Source organism: Mustela lutreola, chromosome 2 (genome assembly GCF_030435805.1).
Source record: "Mustela lutreola isolate mMusLut2 chromosome 2, mMusLut2.pri, whole genome shotgun sequence".
Lineage (NCBI taxonomy): Eukaryota > Metazoa > Chordata > Mammalia > Carnivora > Mustelidae > Mustela > Mustela lutreola.
Genome location: NC_081291.1, coordinates 106,459,955 through 106,479,576, shown reverse-complemented (window position 1 = coordinate 106,479,576; position 19,622 = coordinate 106,459,955). Strand labels below are relative to the sequence as shown.

General features: G+C 53.4%; 1 protein-coding gene across 7 annotated transcripts in view; it reads left to right on the top strand.

Moving 5' to 3' along the window:
* The first annotated feature begins 1,651 nt into the window (after nt 1-1,651).
* Nucleotides 1,652-19,622, top strand: part of ZDHHC19 (zinc finger DHHC-type palmitoyltransferase 19) — a 36,112-nt gene continuing 18,141 nt past the window's right edge. For 2 of the 7 annotated variants that reach the window (XR_009350925.1, XR_009350926.1), the window contains exon 1: nt 4,266-4,574. Coding sequence is in view for 5 of the 7 variants with exons in the window: in XM_059163002.1 (XP_059018985.1) it covers nt 1,848-1,993; nt 2,343-2,464; nt 2,969-3,108; nt 3,931-4,103; nt 4,469-4,574; nt 10,116-10,201; nt 10,556-10,760; nt 11,123-11,296 (1,152 nt within the window). In the remaining 2 variants the exon portion in view is untranslated. The other 5 variants (XM_059163002.1, XM_059163004.1, XM_059163005.1 and 2 more) reach the window with 5 other exon arrangements.

Below are 19,622 nucleotides of genomic sequence, written 5' to 3'. Positions count from 1 at the left end.
AAGATTTTATTTATTTGACAGACAGAGATCACAAGCAGGCAGAGAGGCAGATGGGGGGGGGAGCAGGCTCCCTGCTGAGCAGAGAGCCCGACGCAGGGCTCGATCCCAGGACCCCAAGATCATGACCCGAGCGGAAGGCAGAGGCCCTAACCCACTGAGCCACCCAGGCACCCCACGAGTCGCATGCTCTTTTGACTGAGCCAGCCCAAGTGCCCCTTATAAGATCGTATTCTTACTTAAAACACCAATTATAACACATTAATTTGAATGTCGTGAAGAAAAACTGTATACATAAGAAAATATAAGTAACAATAATTGTGCATTGCTCTGATTTTAACCAAATTAATTTCCTCAAAATGTTCCAGTTCATTTAGTACAATTCAAAGTAGGACTTTTGGAATTACATTTATTTTTAAAAGATTTATTTACTTATTTTAGAGAGAGAGGAGGGAGCATTAAGCAGGAGAGGACAGGAGGAGGGGGAGAGAGAATCGCAAGCCGACTTCATGCTCAGCAGAGCCGGATATGGGAACCAAGAGCCAGATGCTGAGCCAACAGTGCCACCCAGGCACCTCCGGAATTACTTTTTTTTTTTTTAAAGACTTTATTTATTTATTTGACAGAGAGACATCACAAGTAGGCAGAGAGGCAGGCAGAGAGAGCGGGGGGTGGGTGGGGGGCAAGCTTCCTGCTGAGCAGAGAGCCCGACGTGGGGCTTGATCCCAGGACCCTGAGATCATGACCTGAGCCGAAGGCAGAGGCTTAACCCACTGAGCCACCCAGGCGCCCCGGAATTACTTTTTGAAGAAGAATACAATCACTGTTAGAATTAAAGTGACATTTTAAATGGCCATTTAACACACAGGAGCTCTGAAAATATGTGCAGAAGACTCCCACTCTATTGGTGGCAGTGCTGAGGCTAATTGGTGGCGCTGGGTCACAGAGCTATGCCCTCGCTGCAGGAGAGGCTTTGAATGTGAGTTTCTGGCAGTTTTAGCTCCAGTTGGGATGGGGAACGGTCTTTGTCCTTCATGAAGAGGTACAGTGCAGGGTGCCCTCTGTGCACAGAGGGGTTCAGATGCTCCACAGCTAAAACAAATGACAAATGTCGGCTGCACGGAACAGAAAACTCAGTTATCTTCTCACATAATAAGCAGATCAGAGGGAGCCTAATTCAGGTCTGGGCAGTGACACAACAATGTCAACGCCGTTCTGTGTAGCATGTTGCCATGCTGCCCAATGAGTCCACGATGATACCTTCAGCCAGCACATCCAGCCTCAAGATCAGAAGAAAGGGACTGAGCGAAGCTCTTCTAGAAATCCTCAGCAGACATCCACTTAGATCTCTTTGACCAGAATTGTGTCATGAAGCCAACTCTGGAAATGAGGGAAGCTGGGAAATTATTTAGCTGCCCCTCCCCCCGAAAGTGGAATTTTGTAATAACAAAAAGGAAGAAAATGGAGATAGGATGTATGATGGGCACCGTCTGCTCCGATTAGCCTCGAGCCTGAGAGGATGATCAGAATCGCCCACACGTTTCTCTATTCTCATATCATCTCAAAGCCAACCTCACAGGGGCAGGAGCTCTCATTCCCTGGCACAAGCATGGAGCAGGGGTGGGAGGTGGGTTTGCTGTGGGCGGTGCCCGTCACAGGCCACAGACAGTTCTGCTGGGGCGCTGCTGGCCTCCATCCTTCTCAACCTCTGTGATGTCACACTGGGACTTCTTTCCTTCCACCCTGGGCTGTGGCTTCCGAGGCTGCTGTGGCCATGGGGCTCCTGGAGCCAGCAGGGGCGAGGGAGCCTAGTGGCTCTGATCTCCCCTGCCGGCGCGGGAGGTCCAGCCATGCCGCTCTTGAAGGACGCTGTGCCCCTCATGAAGGAGCCCCATCCCCCGCCTCAGGCTCCTCTTCCATGGATCCTCCCTAGCCTGTTTGCCGCCTTCAATGTCGTGCTGCTGGTGGTTTTCAGTGGCCTCTTCTTCGCATTCCCGTGAGTCTCCCTCCCACACAAGCTGCAGGTTTCCTACAGAGACAGAAAGGAACACAGATAATGACAGTGCAGAGGCAGCGGAAACGCCCAAGAGGGGCGAGAGGAGGCAAATGTGCAGGGAACGGAATGTGCAAACACACAGGCAGTACAGCGCTTGGTGCCTCTGAGAGCTGCAGGTCGCTCGCAACACTGAGTGACATTTTGTGGAGTCACTAAGGATCTGTCACGAGCCAGGAGATTTAGAGTGGGGTTCAAGGTATGTGGGTTCTGACCAAGTGGACAGGATCGGTGGGTCTCGGGGGGAGCTTCAGGCCACTGCGATGAGGGCCAAGCCCTGCTCTGGTTTCAGTTGCAGGTGGCTGGCCCAGAATGGAGAGTGGGCCTTTCCCCTCGTCACAGGCCTCCTCTGTGTCCTCACCATCTTCAGTCTGGTTTCACTCAATTTCTCAGACCCCGGCATCTTGCATCAAGGTGAGTGTTGGCCCCTGGGAGAAGGAGGCAGCCCCTCCTGAGGGGCCCCTCCCATCTCCCCTCTTCAGGCCTCAGGACCTTTTCACCGTACCTCCTCATTTGCCCCTCAAGTGACTCTGGCACTTCATTGTTCCAGGCACGGAGGCGTGGAAAAACAAATTTCTGGAGGTTTTCCAGCCACCTTGTGTGGGAGGGCCCAGGCAGGCCAGAAAGAGAAGCCAGTTCTTTGAAATGACTCAGTTCTCCCTCCATTAAAGCATCAATCACAGTTTCAAAGGGCTGAGTCCTCACAGAATACTTCTGGCTGGAAACCTGCCTTGCCTTTGAACGCCCAGCTCTCTGTGCTTGGGCAGCCTGCTCAATGGAGACGAGGGATACCCTCACTCACCTCTTCCCCACACTTCCTGGAGCCCAGTAATGACCTGGGGCTGGCCTCCCTACCCCCCAGAGCAGCAGACTGACGGAAGGGCCTCCTGCTGCTGCCCAATCCTCTTCTCATGCCAGGCTCCAACGAACAGGGTCCCATGATGGTGCAGGTGGTGTGGGTGAACCACAGGGCCTTCCGCCTGCAGTGGTGCCAAAAGTGCTGCTTCCACCGCCCGCCCCGGACCTACCACTGTCCTTGGTGCAACATCTGTGTAGAAGTGAGTGCCTCTCCTGACTCGCCCACCACCCCCCCGCCCCGCCCCCTCACACAGGGGCCAGTGGAAAGCCTGAAACCACTTCTGGCACTGCTAAAGGCCAAGAGGGGCAGTAACGCCCAACCACTTTGGGTCACTCATGCAGGTCACTTCTTCTGTACATGCACCTGCCCAGGGAGACTGGCCTTTGCCTGCGCAGGTGCAGTCACCCGCAGATGCATCCACACCTGTGCTGGGCCTGGTCAGGCCAGGGGGGGAAAAGACACTACTGTCTTACCCCAGGCTTGCTGACTCTAGCTGCCCAAGGCCATCAGGCTAGCTGGAGGCCTGGCCGGGAAAGCTTCGCCTGTCCTCTTCTTGTCTGGGTCTCCTGGGCTCTGAGTGCTTGTCTGTGTCACGTACACAGCTGTCAAGGTTTATAAAGGTGCTGTTTTGTCTGTCCTCACAACCCTGGGAAGCAGGCTGAGCAAGGGTATTATTATCCTCAGTGGATGTAGGAAACAGAAGCCCAGAGATAGTCTATGTCCAGCCCACAGTTACACCAGAACGTGTCCCCAGACCAGGCAGGCCTTGTCTTAAAGGCCTTTTGATGCATGATCTTGTGAGCCACAGAGACCTAACAGCGCTCTGACAAAAATGCTAGCGCTAGGGACTTTGTGGCTGGGGTTCTTCCTAGGGATGACACCCAGTTTGGTATGAGGGGCCACAGGCAGATGGCTTTTGGGAACGGGAGTTGGGGGGGTGGGTAAAGCTTCAGATTTGGGGGCGATGGAGACTGGTCCAGAGGTCCGGTCCTCGAGGCCTGCTCCCCTCCCTCTTATCCAGGACTTTGACCACCACTGCAAATGGGTCAATAACTGCATTGGTCACCGCAACTTCCGCTTCTTCATGCTGCTGGTCCTGTCCTTATTTCTCTACTCGGGTGCCATGCTGGTGACCTGCCTGATCTTCCTGGTGCGCACGACCCACCTGCCCTTCACCATGGACAAAGCCATCGCGTATCCTCCCCGGGTACCCACGTAGAGAACAGGGGGGAGGCGCGGGGGGTTGACCGGGGGCGGGGTCACGGGGGTAGAGCTACTGGCGCTGGGAGAATCCACTGGGATAGGCGGGGGTGGGAAGGGCCAGGGAGATGGGCGGGGCTAGGAGGGACTGCGGAGAGTCCAGAATCTACAGCAGGGTCACGGTGAGAAGTGCTAAAGGTGTCACCGGGCCTAGACAGCAGAGTGGGTTGAGGTGTACGGCGGCGCCGAGCGTTGGGAGCGGGCGGGGCTGTTTGGGGCGGAGTTGGGGAGGAGTCGGGGCGGGGCGGGGCGGGGCCAGGGAGGAGGGTCCCCGGCGCTGCTCCTTAGCGGGTGCGCAGCATCTTGGTGGCTGTACCTGCCGTCGGCTTCCTGGTGCCGCTTTTCCTGCTGCTGCTGATCCAGGCCAAGTCGGTGAGCGCGGCCGAGCGCTCCTACGAGGGCAAGGTACGCGAGGCCGAGCGGGGCGCCGGGATACAGGGTTGTGGATGGTCAACTTGGGCCTCAGGACCTCTGCCCTTAACGCTCCTTGTCCACCGTCCCGTCCCTAACTGGCTGACCTCCCTCGAAGGTGCCTCAGTTGCCCTTCTAGACCTAGATACACCTCCATCCTCCGCTGCTCGGGGGTCACCCTCCCTCCCGGGGGCACTGCATCCGGGGCCTACTGTGTGCTAGGCCTCGTGGGCTTCATTTTGAGCGACGGGTGAGGAGGTGAATAAGGCTACATCCTGCGCTTCTGTGGAAAAGGACCCTGAAATCAGAATAACACCCGCCAGACAGCGGTGAACGCCACGAAGAAGGGCCTGCCCTACGTTGAGTAACAGACTCACAGAGGGACTCAAGTTCAGTGAAGACCACCGCGCCGAGTAGGACGCGGCGTGCGGTGGTTTTGGACGTGCAGAAAACCGGGGCCGGGGTGGGGGTGGGGGCGGGTGAGAGCAGTGCAGGTGAGGGGTGCTGCCCGCAGGAAGGCAGGGAAGCCTGCACGCCTGTGGGATGTGGATAGGATCTGGGTAGGATGGTGAGGACCCAGCGCCCCCTGGAGCAGAAGGTGCCGTGGGAAAGAAGAGTACTGCTTGGGATTGGCCAGAATTAAAAGGCCCAGAAAGTCAGGTGGAGAATGGAGTCTTGGCTCAGGGAAAGCCTGGGAGCCAAGGAAGGATTTTTTTCCCCTTTTCTTAAATGCAGTAAAATTCATCCGTTTCAGTGCATTTCTATGAATTTTGAAAAGCATACAGTCTGGTCCTGTAACACACCATGATAAAGATTTATAATGGCGGCATCACCCCCCCAAAACTCCGTCATGGTCTTTTGTAGTCAGGTTCTCTCCCTGCCTGCAGCCCCTGCAACCACTGATCTTTCTATCCCTGTAGTTTTTCCTTTTCCAGAAACTGGTATACATGGAATCATTGCCCTTTGAGCGGGCTTCTTGCACTTGGCCTTAGCGATCCGTCCCTGCTGCTGCCCATACCAGTAGTTTTTTTCTTTTTATTGCTGTGTCCTATTGCGTCCTATGGATAGACTACCTTTTATTTATCTGTTCTCCTACTGCAGGATATCCCTTGCTTATCTTTGATTAAATATCTGTTCCAGTCTTTTGCTCATTTAAAAAAAAATTGGGTTTTTTGAAATTACTGAATTCTACAAATTCTTGATATACTCGGGATTCAGATAAGTGTTTTGCAAATATTTTCTCCCAGTCTGTGGCTTGTCATCTCAATTTTTAAACAGTGTCTTCCAAAGATCAAAAGTTTTACATTTGGATGAAGTGCACTGTAGGTTGCTTTCTTTTATATATGGTGCTTTTGGTGTTGTAATTAAGAAAGCTTTGACTAGGAGGGCCTGGGTGGCTCAGTTGTTAAGTGTCTGCCTTCCACTCAGGCCATGATCCCAGGATCATGGGCTCCTTGCTTGGCAGGGAAACCTGCTTCTCCCTCTCCCACTCCCCCTGCTTGTGTTCCCTCTCCAGTTGTCTCTCTCACTCTGTCAAATAAATATGTCAAATATTTATGTCAAATCTTAAAAAGAAAGAAAGAAAGAAAGAAAGCCTTGCCTAACCCAGTGTCATAAAGGTTTTTCTATACTTTCTTCCAGAAGTTTTATAGTTTTTGAATTTTATATTTAGGCCTATGATTCATTTTGGGTTAAATTTTGTATGTGAGGCAAGTGTTGGGTCAAGATTTATTACTTTTGCATAAGGGTTGTTCCCGCATCATTTGTTGAAAAGAATATTCTTCTTCCATTGAGTTACCTTTGAACATTTGTCAAAAATCAGTTGACTGAATAGTTGTAGGTGTATTTCTGGACTCCCTATTCTTTTGTGAATACCACACTGTCTTGATTATTAGGTTTGCATTATGTCTTGAAATCACACAGTGTGAGTTCTCCAGATTTGTTCTTTTTCAGAGTTCTTTTGGTCATTCTAGTTCCTTTTATTTGCCATATAACTTTTAGAACCAGCTTAATTTCCAAAAAGAAAAAAAAAAAAAAAAGATCGCTGGGATTACATTGAACCTATAAGTCAATTAGGAAAATTGATACCTTAACAATATTGAGTTTTTGAACCCAGGAACCCCTTTCCTTTTATTTACTTCTTTGATTTCTATCATCAGTGTTTAGTAGTTTTCAGTATATAGATCTTGTATACATTGTGTTAGATCTTTTCTAAGTATTCATGTGCTATTATAAATGTGTTCTAAAATTTCATTTCTATTTATTATTTTAAGAAAATACAGTAGATCTTTGTTTATTGGTCTTGAATCTTGGATTTTGCTGGATTCACTTGTCCAAATAGCTTTTTTTGTTGATTCTACATAGAAAATCTTGTCATCTATGAATAAGGACAGTTTTATTTCTTCCTGTCCAACTTGGATGGCTTTCTTTCTTTTTTCTTCTTACTGCACTGTCTTGGATTTCCAGTACAGTGTTGAGTAGGAGTGATAACAGTGAACATACTTGGGGTGCCTGGGTGGCTCAGTGAGTTAAAGCCTCTGCCTCCGGCTCAGGTCATGATCCCAGGGTCCTGGGATCAAACCCCCAGGCTGCTTCCCCCTCTCTCTGCCTGCCTCTCTGCCTACTTGTGATCTCTGTCTGTCAAATAAATAAATAAAATCTTAAGAAAAAAAAGTGAACATCCTTGACGTAGGATGCCTTTAGCAGAACAGTGACCTGACTAAATGTTGGAGGGGGTGTTTGTTTTTTTTTTTTCCTTGAGTAGGCTCCACATGATATGTGGGGTTTGAACTCACAACCCTTAGACTGTGATCAAGAGTCAAATGCTCTTCCGACTGAGCCAGCCAGGCACCCTAACTAAAGGTTGTTTTAGGAAGGCTGTAGTTGGCCACATTGATGAGGGAGGGCTGGAAACAGGGAGACAACTGAAAGGACAGAGGAACCCTGCTTGGCCACTACCTCCCATCCCTACAGTCAGCACTCAATCACCCAAGCCTACCCCTGTTTGGCTCCCAGCCCACCTGTGACTCCTCTGCTCTTACCCATTAGCCCTTGCTCATTACCTCCTGTGGTCTGGTCTGCATGCCTTCTCTCCCCAACTTCAGACCATCATTTCAGCCTTTCCAGGGCAACATTCTCCCTTCCCATGTCCCATGGTTCTTCTAGCCCCCAGTCAGCCCATCGGCCCGTCCTTGCACTGCTGCTCAGATTGGGGCTCTCCCAGGCTATGATCTACCTGTAGTCTGTACTCTGTGAGTCACTGCACTCTGCAATGAATGTGACTCATTCATTCAGGGCTCTGTCCCGTTACCTCCAGAACCCACTTCAGGCGTTCATTCCCTTCCTATCTCCATCCCCAAACCACATCTCCCACGGCCACTTGCTTGGGGGTTGATAGCAAGAGCTCTGCAGCCAGAGTACATAAATTCAAACCACAGCTTTCTATCGGCAGGGAGATCTTGGGTCTGTCTCTTGGCCACCTGGTGCTTCAGTTTCCCCATCTGTAAAAGGGAGCAGCATGGGTTGATTTGTGTACAACACATACAACAGTGCCTGGTACAAGCAAATGCCCAGTAGAGCACTGCTGTTGTTACCAATCCTTCCCATCATCATTTACACGTTTGTGTCTCTCTAATCTTAAAATAAAGCAAACAGTCCTTAACATCATAGGCCTCCCTTCTGGCTGCTGCGCTCTCCCCTCCAGCAGAGGAGTATTTCTTGAACGAGTTGGCTCTGCTCACTTTCCCCTTCCAGTCTACTGCAGCCCTGCCTCTGCTCACTGTCACACTAACGTCATGCTCACCAAGTGGGCAGTGGCAGTCCTAAGACTCATCTTGTCCCACACCAGCGTGGTCCCACATGCACGTGCCATGGCCCTTGCCCAGCCTCTCAGGTCCCGGCTCTCTGCCCCCTAGAGTCTTGGCACCGGCTGCCTGCTCTGCTCCCCCATCCCCTCTCTGGGCTGCCCTGACCACTCACCAGCCGCCTGAAAGTTAAGGCTGGCTGTGTTGTTGGTGGTGTGTCCTCAGTGCCCAGTGCAGTGCCTAGGGCATTGCTGAGGCCCCAGAACAGTTATGAGCAAATGAGGGAATCTGTACCCAAAGGAACTGATACTGCTTTGGGAGAGAGGGAGGGAGGGAGCGAGAGAGCGAGGAAAGCCTGATACCCTGATCCCTGGGGAAGAAGGGCAGAGAGCAGAGGCAGCAGGGAGCTGGGCAGGAGACATAGCGAGAAGATGCCCAATTTGGTTACCATCCTGTGGAGTGGGAGAGCATTCGATTTGGATTTGGAGCACGAGAACTGGGTCTGGAGCCAGTGAAAGAGGATAGTCAAGGAACTTCCGAGCTGCTGGATTCAGTTCACATCTGAGAGGCTCTTCTTGGGGAGAGGAAAGGTCTGCGCTTTGTTAGCAAGTTCTGATGAGTTCATTAGGCAATTATCTATCCCCCCTTCATGCATTGAACAAGTCAACATGTTTGTATGCCTCATATATATCTAATAAATCAAAAATTATTTCTCTAAATTTAAAATTCTAATTGTAAATGTAACCCAACTCTTCTAACCATTTAATTAAAATTGCAGATAGAATACCAGTTTCCTTTATTTGAATGCTTTAAACATATTAAAGTAGGCAAGAACTCAAAGTATCGCTCTGGTTAGTGTTGCTTTTTGGCACCAGTGGGTCATTGTGGAGGTGTCTGGACTTTTCCTTCCATAGGTTCACCTGCCCTGCATGGAGTTCTGGCTCCTTTTGGTGGAGAATAGTGTTGAAGGTCAATATCATCGTGACAGGGACATGGGACATAGGGGAGCTGGTAATGGACAGAGGTGGCCCTGGGCCACTTTTGGTCATGACGGACATTTTGTAGTGAAGGCTCTTGAAGTCAGCATGAGAATCAACTTGTGCTGGGGAAGAGGAGGAGGAGGGCAAGGCTGATGGATAGAGGGAGGGAAGGGGAAGAACTTGGTTAAAGAGTGTCCAGGGGAGGACTTGACCTTTGTTGCACAGATGCTCAGGGTCTTTGACCCAGACTTCCAGGGCCAAGTTATTTTGTTAAGGAATCTGGTGGCGCCCCCAGGCAACTGCTCTTCTAGATGGTGAAATTCAGCTAACACCAGTTTGGGGGAAAAAAAAAAAATGAGAGGTGGGAAAGTAGGGAGGTGGGGGAGGGGCATGGAACTGGCTTTAGAGCAATTTAGCAACAAAAGGATCAGAAAGTATATCTGGAGGGAGGTAGCAGGGGGGTGTGCAGGCGCCAAAAGAAACAGAAAAAGGGAGGATACTGCAAAAGGGGTACGGGTGATCGGGGAGGACCCCTGAGAAGGCAGAAGTGGGCGCAGTGCCGGGGGTTGCCTAGAGAGAGCTACTCAGGGGTGGGTGGGCTGGAGGAGGCCGGGGCTCCCTCTCTCTGCTTCTCTGCCCTTGGAGTCTTGCTGCCACCCTAAGCTGAGCTGACCGTTCAGGAAGGGCTGGGGGGGTTGCCTACCCAGTCCTGCAGGATCTGAGTTCCTCTTCTGGCCCTTGCCTCCCTCCAGTGCCGATACCTGCAGGGATACAACCCCTTTGACCACGGCTGTGCCAGCAACTGGTATTTAACAATTTGTGCACCTCTGGGACCCAAGTGAGTTGGCAGACCAGGGGCCCGAGAGGTGGCTCCTGGGGCTGAGGTTGGGGGGGGGGGGGCAGGATAAAGCCCGGTCATCACCCCTGGCCCCTTAGCCCAGCTCCAGGCCCTTATACTCCCTGGTTCTTCTTTCGGGGTTTTTTCCCGGGGCATGGTGAAAGCCTCTGGAACCCCCGGTTCCTCGCCTTTGTGGGTTCTTCACCCAAGGAATGGGGTGGAGGCACACTATAGCCTGGCTGAGACTGATCCTAGCTCTCTGCAGGGCCAAGCCTTGGGCTGTGTGCTCCCCAGGCTGAGGGGGACCAGGCCAGGAGGGCCATGACCCCTTTTGTCTGGCTTATTGCTCCCCAGGTACATGGCCAAAGCTGTCTGGCTACAGAGAATGGTGGGGTCTGACTGGGCGCCCATGCAGAACCTTCACTTCCCAATGTGCACCTCGGTGCTCAGTCCTCCAGCCAACCCAGGGCCTGTGCCTGGCCCCCAACTCCAACCTCTGAGTCTCTACAAACCAGGGAAGGTTCCCCCAGGGAGTGGTGAGGCTCCATCCCTCCAGGAGGTGAGGAGTGTGCTCGAGTGTGTGCGTGTTGGGAGAGAGGGTCTGTGGATTTTACAGGTGTTGGGGGCAACCCCCTCTATACTGGGCTGGCCCTGAAGCTGGAGCACTCAGAACTTGAGGGAGGGGGATCAGAGACCTGAGCAGGGCTGGAAGTCAAGTCACAGGCCTCCAGAATAGAGCAGGGATCCCTGGAGACAGGAAGGGAAGAGACCACACCCCTCACTTGCTAGTAGGCCTTGGGCCTGTCACTTACCCTTTCTGGGCGTCCATTTCCCCAGCTATTAGTAAGGACTGAGACTAGTCCAGGGGTTCATAAATCTGAGGGGGGATTCCTTTACTTAAAGACAACTTTTACTCCAAAGCCCAACACAGGAAACACATGGAAGCCGACCATTAGGAATGAAGTGGGGGTGGGTAAGCCCAGCTTCCTCCAGGGCTCCTGCAGTGACATTCTGGGGTGCCAGCCCACTCCCCTTGGTCTGTCTAGGGGGAGGGTGGCAGGGACTGTTTCTTTCTCCCCACCTGGTGGGTTGTGAGCTGTGGGGCAGGGCCTGGGGAAAGCCCCCATCCCTCCACTCTGTGTTTAGCTCCATCCAGGCCCAGTGCTGTCCTTGTTGCGGGACTGCCCCAGACGAGGCTCTGTCTGCCGCTCGCCCCCTCATACCCGGCGGTGCCAGGAGCCCCTGCACCTGAACCTCATCTCTTGAGTCCCGCATGGAGGCCTGTCTATGCTCTGCCCTTGCCCATTCCCCTGGCGGGAGTGTTGTGAGCCCCACCAAAGCCCATTAAATATCCGTTGCCTGCCTCCTACAACGACTCTCCTGCACTGTCTGTCCTGGGGGCCAGGGAACTTGGGGGTGAGGGGGGCTCCAAGGGGCCGGGACAAAGGCCCTGGGAGAGAGGAGCCAGGGTCCCATACTGGCTGGTTCTGCAACCTTGGTTAAGACACTCAACACTTCTCTCATCCTTAGAATGGGGGGACCGTAAGGACCACAGCGGTGTAACAGAAAGCCCAGCAACCCCAGAGGTCCCAGGGATGTCAGCCCCAGCAACGTCCCCGCCTCTGCCCTGCCGCACCCCTGTCTGGCTGCAGGGGGCGCCCGTCGCCTGGGAATTCGCCAAGCTGGCCCGTCCCGTCTGGGAACACTGAAGCCTCCCCCATAGGTTGGGCGGCACTCAGGCTGGGAATCGGCCCCCTACTTGCTGCCTCATCCCTGGGGGGTGGAGGGGTAGCGGTGTTCTCCATCACAGTACAATTCTGCAGTCTTTCTTGCCAGCGGGTGTCACCCTGGTCGCTCTCTTCTGTTGGGGAGTCACATGCTGATTCTGGTCCTGTCCCTGGAGTGGGTCCCAGAGTCTGCAAGCCCCTGGGGGTTGTAAAGGGGTGCAGGGGTGAGTGGGGGGAGAGGAAAGCACCTCAAACTGTGGTTTCTTTCTGGAGGGCAGTGTGTGGCTTTGGGAATAGAAATGATGGCAACTTCCTGGCAGGCTCTCAGAGGATAAAATGAGGGGGCTCAGGCCAAACATCAGGTACACAGTAGGCACACATGAAGGCAATGAATGCAGCCGGTGTGGTTATGGCTGTTTTCTCCACCCAACAGCTAACAGACCACCCAGCATTTCTCCAAGGACCACTTTCTCAGGATTACCTGGGTCCCCAGACCACTGATTCAGAATCTCTGGGAGGGGGAGGGCAGGCATCTCAGCCTAAATTTTTGTCAAGCGCCCCATGTGATCCTGCCTCCACCCCAGAAGTTTCAGAACTGTTAACCTGAGGAGGTTGAGGAATGGCACCAGCCCCACTGCTTCCCGCCAACCTTGTATCCAGGTGAAATCAGGGTGTGGGGAAGGTGAGAGGAAGGGATGTCACCAAAGGATCAGATGAACACCTCAGGGGCCTGTGGAAGGGTGTGCCTGTGTGCCTGTGTGCATATGGTCATGCCTGGGGGTGGGAGTGGGTAGGAGCCCATCCTTTGGGGGTGTCAGCCCAGCCTGGAGAGGTCATGACTCCAGTTCTCTGTATGTGGAGTCCCTCTCAGTGCTGCCCTTCCTTCTCACTCCCACCCGGAATGTTTTTGCTCGACTTTAGGGGCTCTGGCACTTTCTCGTCCCCTTTGCTCTGGTCTTAGGGTCTTTCCATCCGAAGCCCCCTCAGAGTTCAAGTCTTTCTCGGCTCTCATCCCTGCTTAACTCTGGTTCTTGGGCTTTGGGAGGGGTGAAGTGTACTCACTGGCATATGAAAAGGCAGCCTGGCTTTGGCTTTGTCGTAAATGGCTCCTGTGGCCATGTTTAAAACTCCTGTGCAAGTAAAGCTGGAGCAGACTTGTCTCTCTGGGAGGCCTGCAGTTCGTGGTTGTTGCATGGTAAGGGGAAGAAGGCATGAGGCCTTGTGAGCCCCCAGCCCCAGGTGTGGATGTGAATTCAAATCTGTGTTTGTCCGCTATCTGGGTGGTTCCAGAGGGCACAGCTGAGCCCAGGCTGCCCAGCATCGAGGAGAGGCACAGCCCTGCTCCCAGATGGGAGTTCTCAGGATGGTCTGAGCCTGAGGCAGAGAGGAAGAGAAACCAGGAGCCTGGGCCAAGGCATGGATGGGGAGATATTCAGGGAGCTGGTTGGGCACCTAGTGTGCCTGCCTGGAGCCCCAGGTCCATAGAGGGCTAAGAAGTTTGGACCCCAGGGTCTGGGGAGGCCTGGTTATGCTTCACCCCATTGCCTGTATCTCTGCTGCTCTGCCCAGCTCAGGGCCTGGTGGCTGGTCATAAGGAATGGACCTACTGGATCCCTGCCTCCAGCTGTATAGGGGACTCACCCACTGTCTAGCAGGGCCTTCCAAGTCTTAAGCCAAGTGTGGGTCATCTCCTGGAAAGCCTGGGCCTCAATTTCCCCACTGGACAAGGACATAACTTTTCTCAGGTTCTCAAAGGTGGTCATAACCCTTCCTAGCCTGGGACATAGATTCTGGGTCTCTCTCATCCCTCCTAATCTGAGATATTTAGGATTTCTTAGGGAAGCCTTTTAGATCAGGCTTCTCTGCCCCTCAAGGGGAAGTGGACTTGGTTTCCCTTTCTTCTGACGCTCCCCCTCCCCCGCCTCCACACACACCCTTCCCCTACCTTAGACCTGCCCTCAGAGTCTTTCCTTCAAGGCTGGAGACCTTGGCTGCCCTGCATCCACCTTCCCTCTCTGCCCCCGCCCCATTTTTGCTGAAACTGCCCTTGATTCTCAGACACACCCCTTGGAGCCCTTGGCCCCCCGATAAGAGCAGGGGTATTATCTGGGCCCAATTATGGGGCCAGCTCTCCACACACCCAAGAAGCCCTACCATTCCTCCCTTCCCTGGACAGGAGCCAAGGAGTGACCTCCCACCCTTTCGGGTGCCAAGTACCCATGTGTCTGGAGCCCCTCTGAGATGTCCCCATTGTACACTTGGAAACTGATGGAGGGGTTCAGACCTGGGATGGGAGTCCAGAAGCAGCCAACCTTTCCTCATCTCCAAACCTTTCCTCCAGGGGCCTTCTAGAAGGTCAGGGTGTGTGGGGTGGGAAGAGCCCTGGGCTGGGTGTCCCTCAGCTCTGCTATCAACTAATACCCTATAAGAGCGAGTCTTTTCCCTCTGTCTGGCTTCCTGTGACTGGTCTTTAAACAGGATGATCATCATGGCTACGTCACAGGGTTTGGTCACAAGATCCTTACTCTTTAGAGCTGCAGGGGACTCAGGGGTCACCTTATCCAGTTGCCCCTCCACCCCCAATTTCACAATGGGCACTAGAGAAGGAAGGGATTGCCTAAGATGACATGGCGTCCAAGCCAGGCAGCATTCTGTCTGTCTGTGGGGCTGCCTCTCCCGTTCCTGCTCCCAGAGACTATTCCAAAGGAGCAAGGAGCTGGGCAGCCACCACCGGGCCCCACCTTCCAGCCCCCAAACCCCAGAGCCCAGCAGCACATTTCAGCACAGGGCCTGGGGAGCCGATAAGAAGGCCCCGCTTAACTGGGTGTCCAGTCCTGTGCTAGGAGTGATAATGCCGCCCAACCCAGCCCTACCCACCCCGCCCCACCCAAGAGGGCCCTGCTGGTGGGTAAGGGTGCGGTAGGGGCGGATGGGGCAGAGGAGGTTGCCGCAGTGTAGGATCAGGGCCCAGAATCCTACCATGTCGCAGAGCCCAGACCCCTTGCTGGCTGACCTCCCGGGTACCTAGGTGAAGTGACTAGCACCCAGGGGACACTCCACCTGTGCCCACATCCTGCCCTTCAGTTCCTATGCCTGGAGTGTGCGGGGCTGAAGGTCTGCGGGGTACTGTCGTGGGGGACGAAAGCTTCACCAGCACCGCCCACAGCCTGGCCTGTGCGGGGGTTCCCACGTGCTTCTCTGGTCCCCACAACCCTCTGCAGTCGTCACGCTTGTTCTAGAGATGAGGGAACCAGCACCGAGCCAACAGTCCAGCTCCTCGGGGTGACACCTCTTCTAAGTGGCCGAGCCAAACCCCTGTCAGCCTCTCCCATTGCACTGTGCTGCTCTAGGCAGTTCTCTATGATTTCAGCTTGTTCCAGAAGTCCCCCTCATCTGTGGGGATCTGCTCTGAGCCCCCCAGTGGAGGCCTGAGACCATGGTCAGCACTGAGCCCCATATACACCACAGTGACATTTAATGTATAAATGAGCTACAGCAAGAGATGAACAACTAAAAATAAACTGGAACAATTCTAGCTGCCTCCTGTAATCAAAGGTATGAGTGTGGTCTCCATCCACCTTCCAGTGTGAGATGTAGAAGTCCTGTGTGATGAGGTGAGGTGAGGGGATGACGTCACACCATGACCCATGACGTCGTGGTAGGCTACCATGGGCCTCTTGACATTACCTCAGAAGGAGGCTGCTCTGGTCGTCAAGAGAACAGCAGGCTGACCACCCAAAGGTTTGGCCTTTCCACACAGTGAGGGAGTTTCCTCTTAAGAAAACATAATGTTGGGACACCTGGGTGGCTTAGTTGGTGAAGCATCTGCCTTCGGCTCAGGTCATGACCCCAGAGTCCTGGGATCGAGTCCCCATCGGGCTCCTTGCTCAGCCGGGAACCTGCTTCTTGCTCTTCTGCCCACAGCTCTCTGTGCTCCTACTCTCTCTGCCAAATAAATCAATAAATAAGTCTTAAAAAAAAAAAAAAAAAGATTTGGAAAAAAAAGAAAACATAATGTTGCTTCTATTTTGGGACTGGCCAGGGTCCCAGGCTGAAGGTGGTCAAAAGCCATGGTCATCTGAGCCCTGGGTCCAGCCAGTGCCCCGGCTCCTGCCTGCTCTCCCCTCTCCCTGCAGCCTCTCAGTCTCGCCTCAGTCTCTGCTCCCACTTCGCACCTTTCCCACTGCTCTCTCTCTTGTTCCTCCTCTGCCTACTCCTTTCCCCTCTCTCTTCTCCCTCTCCCCTCCTGTCCCGCCACCCCTCTACCCCCCAGTCGTTCCTGGACCACAGCTTCCAGGAACACAAAGTTAACCGTCTGGCAACTTTCAAGTAATACCTTTTAACTGTGATTCTTGGAAACCTCTGGGTCTGGGTGTGGACACCCACAGAGCTCTGGGCCAGGCCAGAGGCCTCGCAGGCACAGGGCAGCTTTGTCCCTCTCCGACCCAGTCTTCCTCCTCCCAGCCAGGCACATGCTCTTGAAGCTTCCTGGTCAGGGTGGTTTTGCTGCTGAAATTGGAGGTTCCCAAACTGGAAGAGTCCTTCCTGAAAATCCAGCTTATTTCTCAGAGGAAAACCAAGGCACTGGTTGGTGGTGGGGAGTGGGGTCAGCAAGGCATCCCCCAGATCACACAGTGAGGTAGAGGCCAGGTGGGGCCAGGTGCCTGACCTCCTGCCTCTGAGCAGCAGGAGGTCACCACTCCACCGTAGGTCAGAGGCCCGGACGATAAACAGGGAGGCACTCTTTCTTCTCCTGGAGGCCCAGTAGCTTGGCTCTGGTGGGCAAGATCACAATGACAGCAAGCCTAGCAGTATCCCCTGGAGTGCCCACTGTCGGAAGTGCTTTGCTTGCATGATCTCATTTACTCAGAACAGCTTGGGTGGAAGGTGCTGCTGTTACTTTTGTGGACATGACCCTGGATGGTCCTCGGGCTTCCATCTCCCTGTTTGCCAGGACAGAATTTTCTGGAGGCTCCTTAGGACTAATCTTGCTCTGACATCCTAGAAGTCCATAACTCTGACCAGGAAGAGGGGTCCCTGGTCTGGGGACAAGCCTAGGACCCCTGGAAGGGCTTACTGAATGACTCTTGGGGGAGCGCATTAGGTCATCAACCAAGGGTACTGAGCCCTGGGCAGGACCCTTGGCCACCTGCTTTGGAAATGTCCCCTGCCTGGTGTTCACTAGATAGCTGTTTCTCAGCCACTGACAAAAATGGAAAGGCTGTCCTTCCTCCCCTTTTGCTGTCTGGGCAGCAGTACGCTGTGGAGAGAACACAGACTGGGTGTTAGCAGAGCTGGGCTGGTAGGCAGGCCCTGCTGCTTCTGGTCATGTGGCTGTGGGAAGCCTCTGGCCTCTTAGAGCCCGTTCCCACATCGGCCAAAGGGCAGTGAAAGCCACGTGACCACACTGTGGACTTGCTCTGTGATGCTTACTGCTTTGCACAGGCCATAACCGAGTGGTTGTGGGGTCACTGGGAACGGAACAGTAGGAGGGCCACACTTGGGCTCCCTTTCCCCTCCTTGGGCCTCCTTTTCTGGTTCTGGATTTGGATCATTTGGAAATGACCAAAGCCAAAAATGGGCCACCTCTTTTTAAATCCCAGACAAAGCCTGGGTCACCTTCCTCAGGTGACTTCCCCACCAAGTGTCTGTCCCTAGGGGGTTAAGCTGGCCCGACATGGGTTTGGGGCAGGGATGGGGCCCTCTCCTCTCTGTTCCTGCTGGTACCATCTGTCAGTCCCTCGGGGCCCCTGGCTTCAGGGTGCCCTGGAGTCGAAGCCTCTGGAAGGTCTCATGGTCTGGTTGGGCCAGGCTCACTCTGACGCCACGGCAGAGACTGGGGCTGCACGCATCTTGGCCAAGAGGTTCTATCTGCTTTGGACACAGTTCAGACCAAAGAGTAAAGGAGGTTTGTTCCTAATGCAGAGACCAGAAGTCGGCACACAGAGGGCTCTTTGCTGTGCAGCTGAAGCTTTTAAAGATTTGTTTTCTTTAAATATCCTGCTGCAGGAAAGAGAAGCCAAATATCAAGCATTACTGAGACATAAATTTCATGTGGCTTTAAAGGAACAATTTGGTTAGTTTCCGTCCCACCCTGTTTCTGCCCAGTAGGGTCCCAGGCACATGTCCCTGGGGTTTTCTGGTGGGCACACAGCCCCCTAGGCTCACCCATCCAGCCTCACCTCGAGGTCTCTGAATACCAGTTCCAGCGAGAGGGCCTCCAGCCACAGCCTGGCCCCAAGCTTGTCCCAGGGAGGGTCTGTGTACATCCAGCTCAGGAAGTGGAGGTAACTAACCTCCGTCCTTGGCTGCACTGGCACTATTGATCATACCCTCTTTCTTGAAAACTCTCTCCTTGACGTCAACTTATCCTTGACGTCAGGGATCAGACACACCTGACTCTCCTCCTGACTCCTGCTCCAGGACTCTTGCTCTCACCTCCTACCAGGAAACTTCCAGGCTCTGTCCTGTGCCCTCCTCTTATAGAACTCATGCCCTTGCCTTCAATAGCCCTGGGTCTTTCCAATGCCCCAGGCTCTGGCCTTGATTTTTTTCTGTTTTCCAGCTTTACTGGGGTAGAGTTGACAGATAAAATAAGATGTTTAAAGCATAAAACAATAATTTACTATCTGTATACATTGTAAAAGGATTCTCCCCCAGCCTTAATTTTCTGATTGAATGATTCCCTTGTGGTCCCACCAGAGGCTTAGGGTCTTTGCTTGGCCCAGCAGAGCAGAGAAAGGAGAGAAAGCAAAGACAAAATCAGCCATTGAGTAAGAGGAGTAACTTTGTTAGATGAGGAAACAGGTGTGCCGGGTATGAGGGCCTGGATCCTGGGAGAGGGTGTCTGGGTGTCCCAGCCTCTTCCCAAGCCTAATCCAAAAGGTGTCCCTTTTGCACCAGTCCATACCTGGCCCTGACCAAGAGAAGAGCAGAGTGGGAGGAAACCTCTGAGCAGCCTCACTGGACCTTTATGCCCCCAGAGTCCCTGCTGTGATAGGGACCCCATGACAGGCCTGGGTGGAGCGGGGAAAGGAGGGCCCTTGGTGAAGGAGCTTCTAGAGGAGAAACCAATCAAGTGGTTAGTGTTGTCATCTAGAGAAGAGCTAGGATAAAAATTTATCCAGCAAGGGGCACCTGGGTGGCTCAGTGGGTTAAGCCTCTGCCTTTGGCTTGGGTCATGATCTCAGGGTCCTGGGATCGAGCCCCACATCGGGCTCTCCATTTAGCAGGGAACCTGCTTCTCCACCCCACCCCTGCCTGTCTCTGCCTACTTGTGATCTTTCTCTCTCTGTCAAATAAATAAATAAATATTTTTAAAAAATTATCCAGCAAATACTGAATAACTACAATGTATCCAGGAGGTAATGAAATTGATTTTTAAAAAGAATGTGTTCGAGGCGCCTGGGTGGCTTAGTGGGTTGGGCCTCTGCTCGGGTCGTGATCTCAGGGTCCTGGGATAGAGCCTGGCGTCGGGCTCTCTGCTCGGCGGGGAGCCTGCTTCCCCCTCTTTCTGCCTACCTCTCTGCCTACTGCATGTGGGGCTCCTGGGTGGCTCAGTCGGTTAAGTGGCTGCCTTTGGCTCAGGTCATGATTCCAGGGTCCTGGGATCTTGCCCCTGGTTGGGCTCCCTGCTCAGCGGGAAGCCTGCTTCTCCCTCTCCCACTCCCCCTGCTTGTGTTCCCCCTCTCACT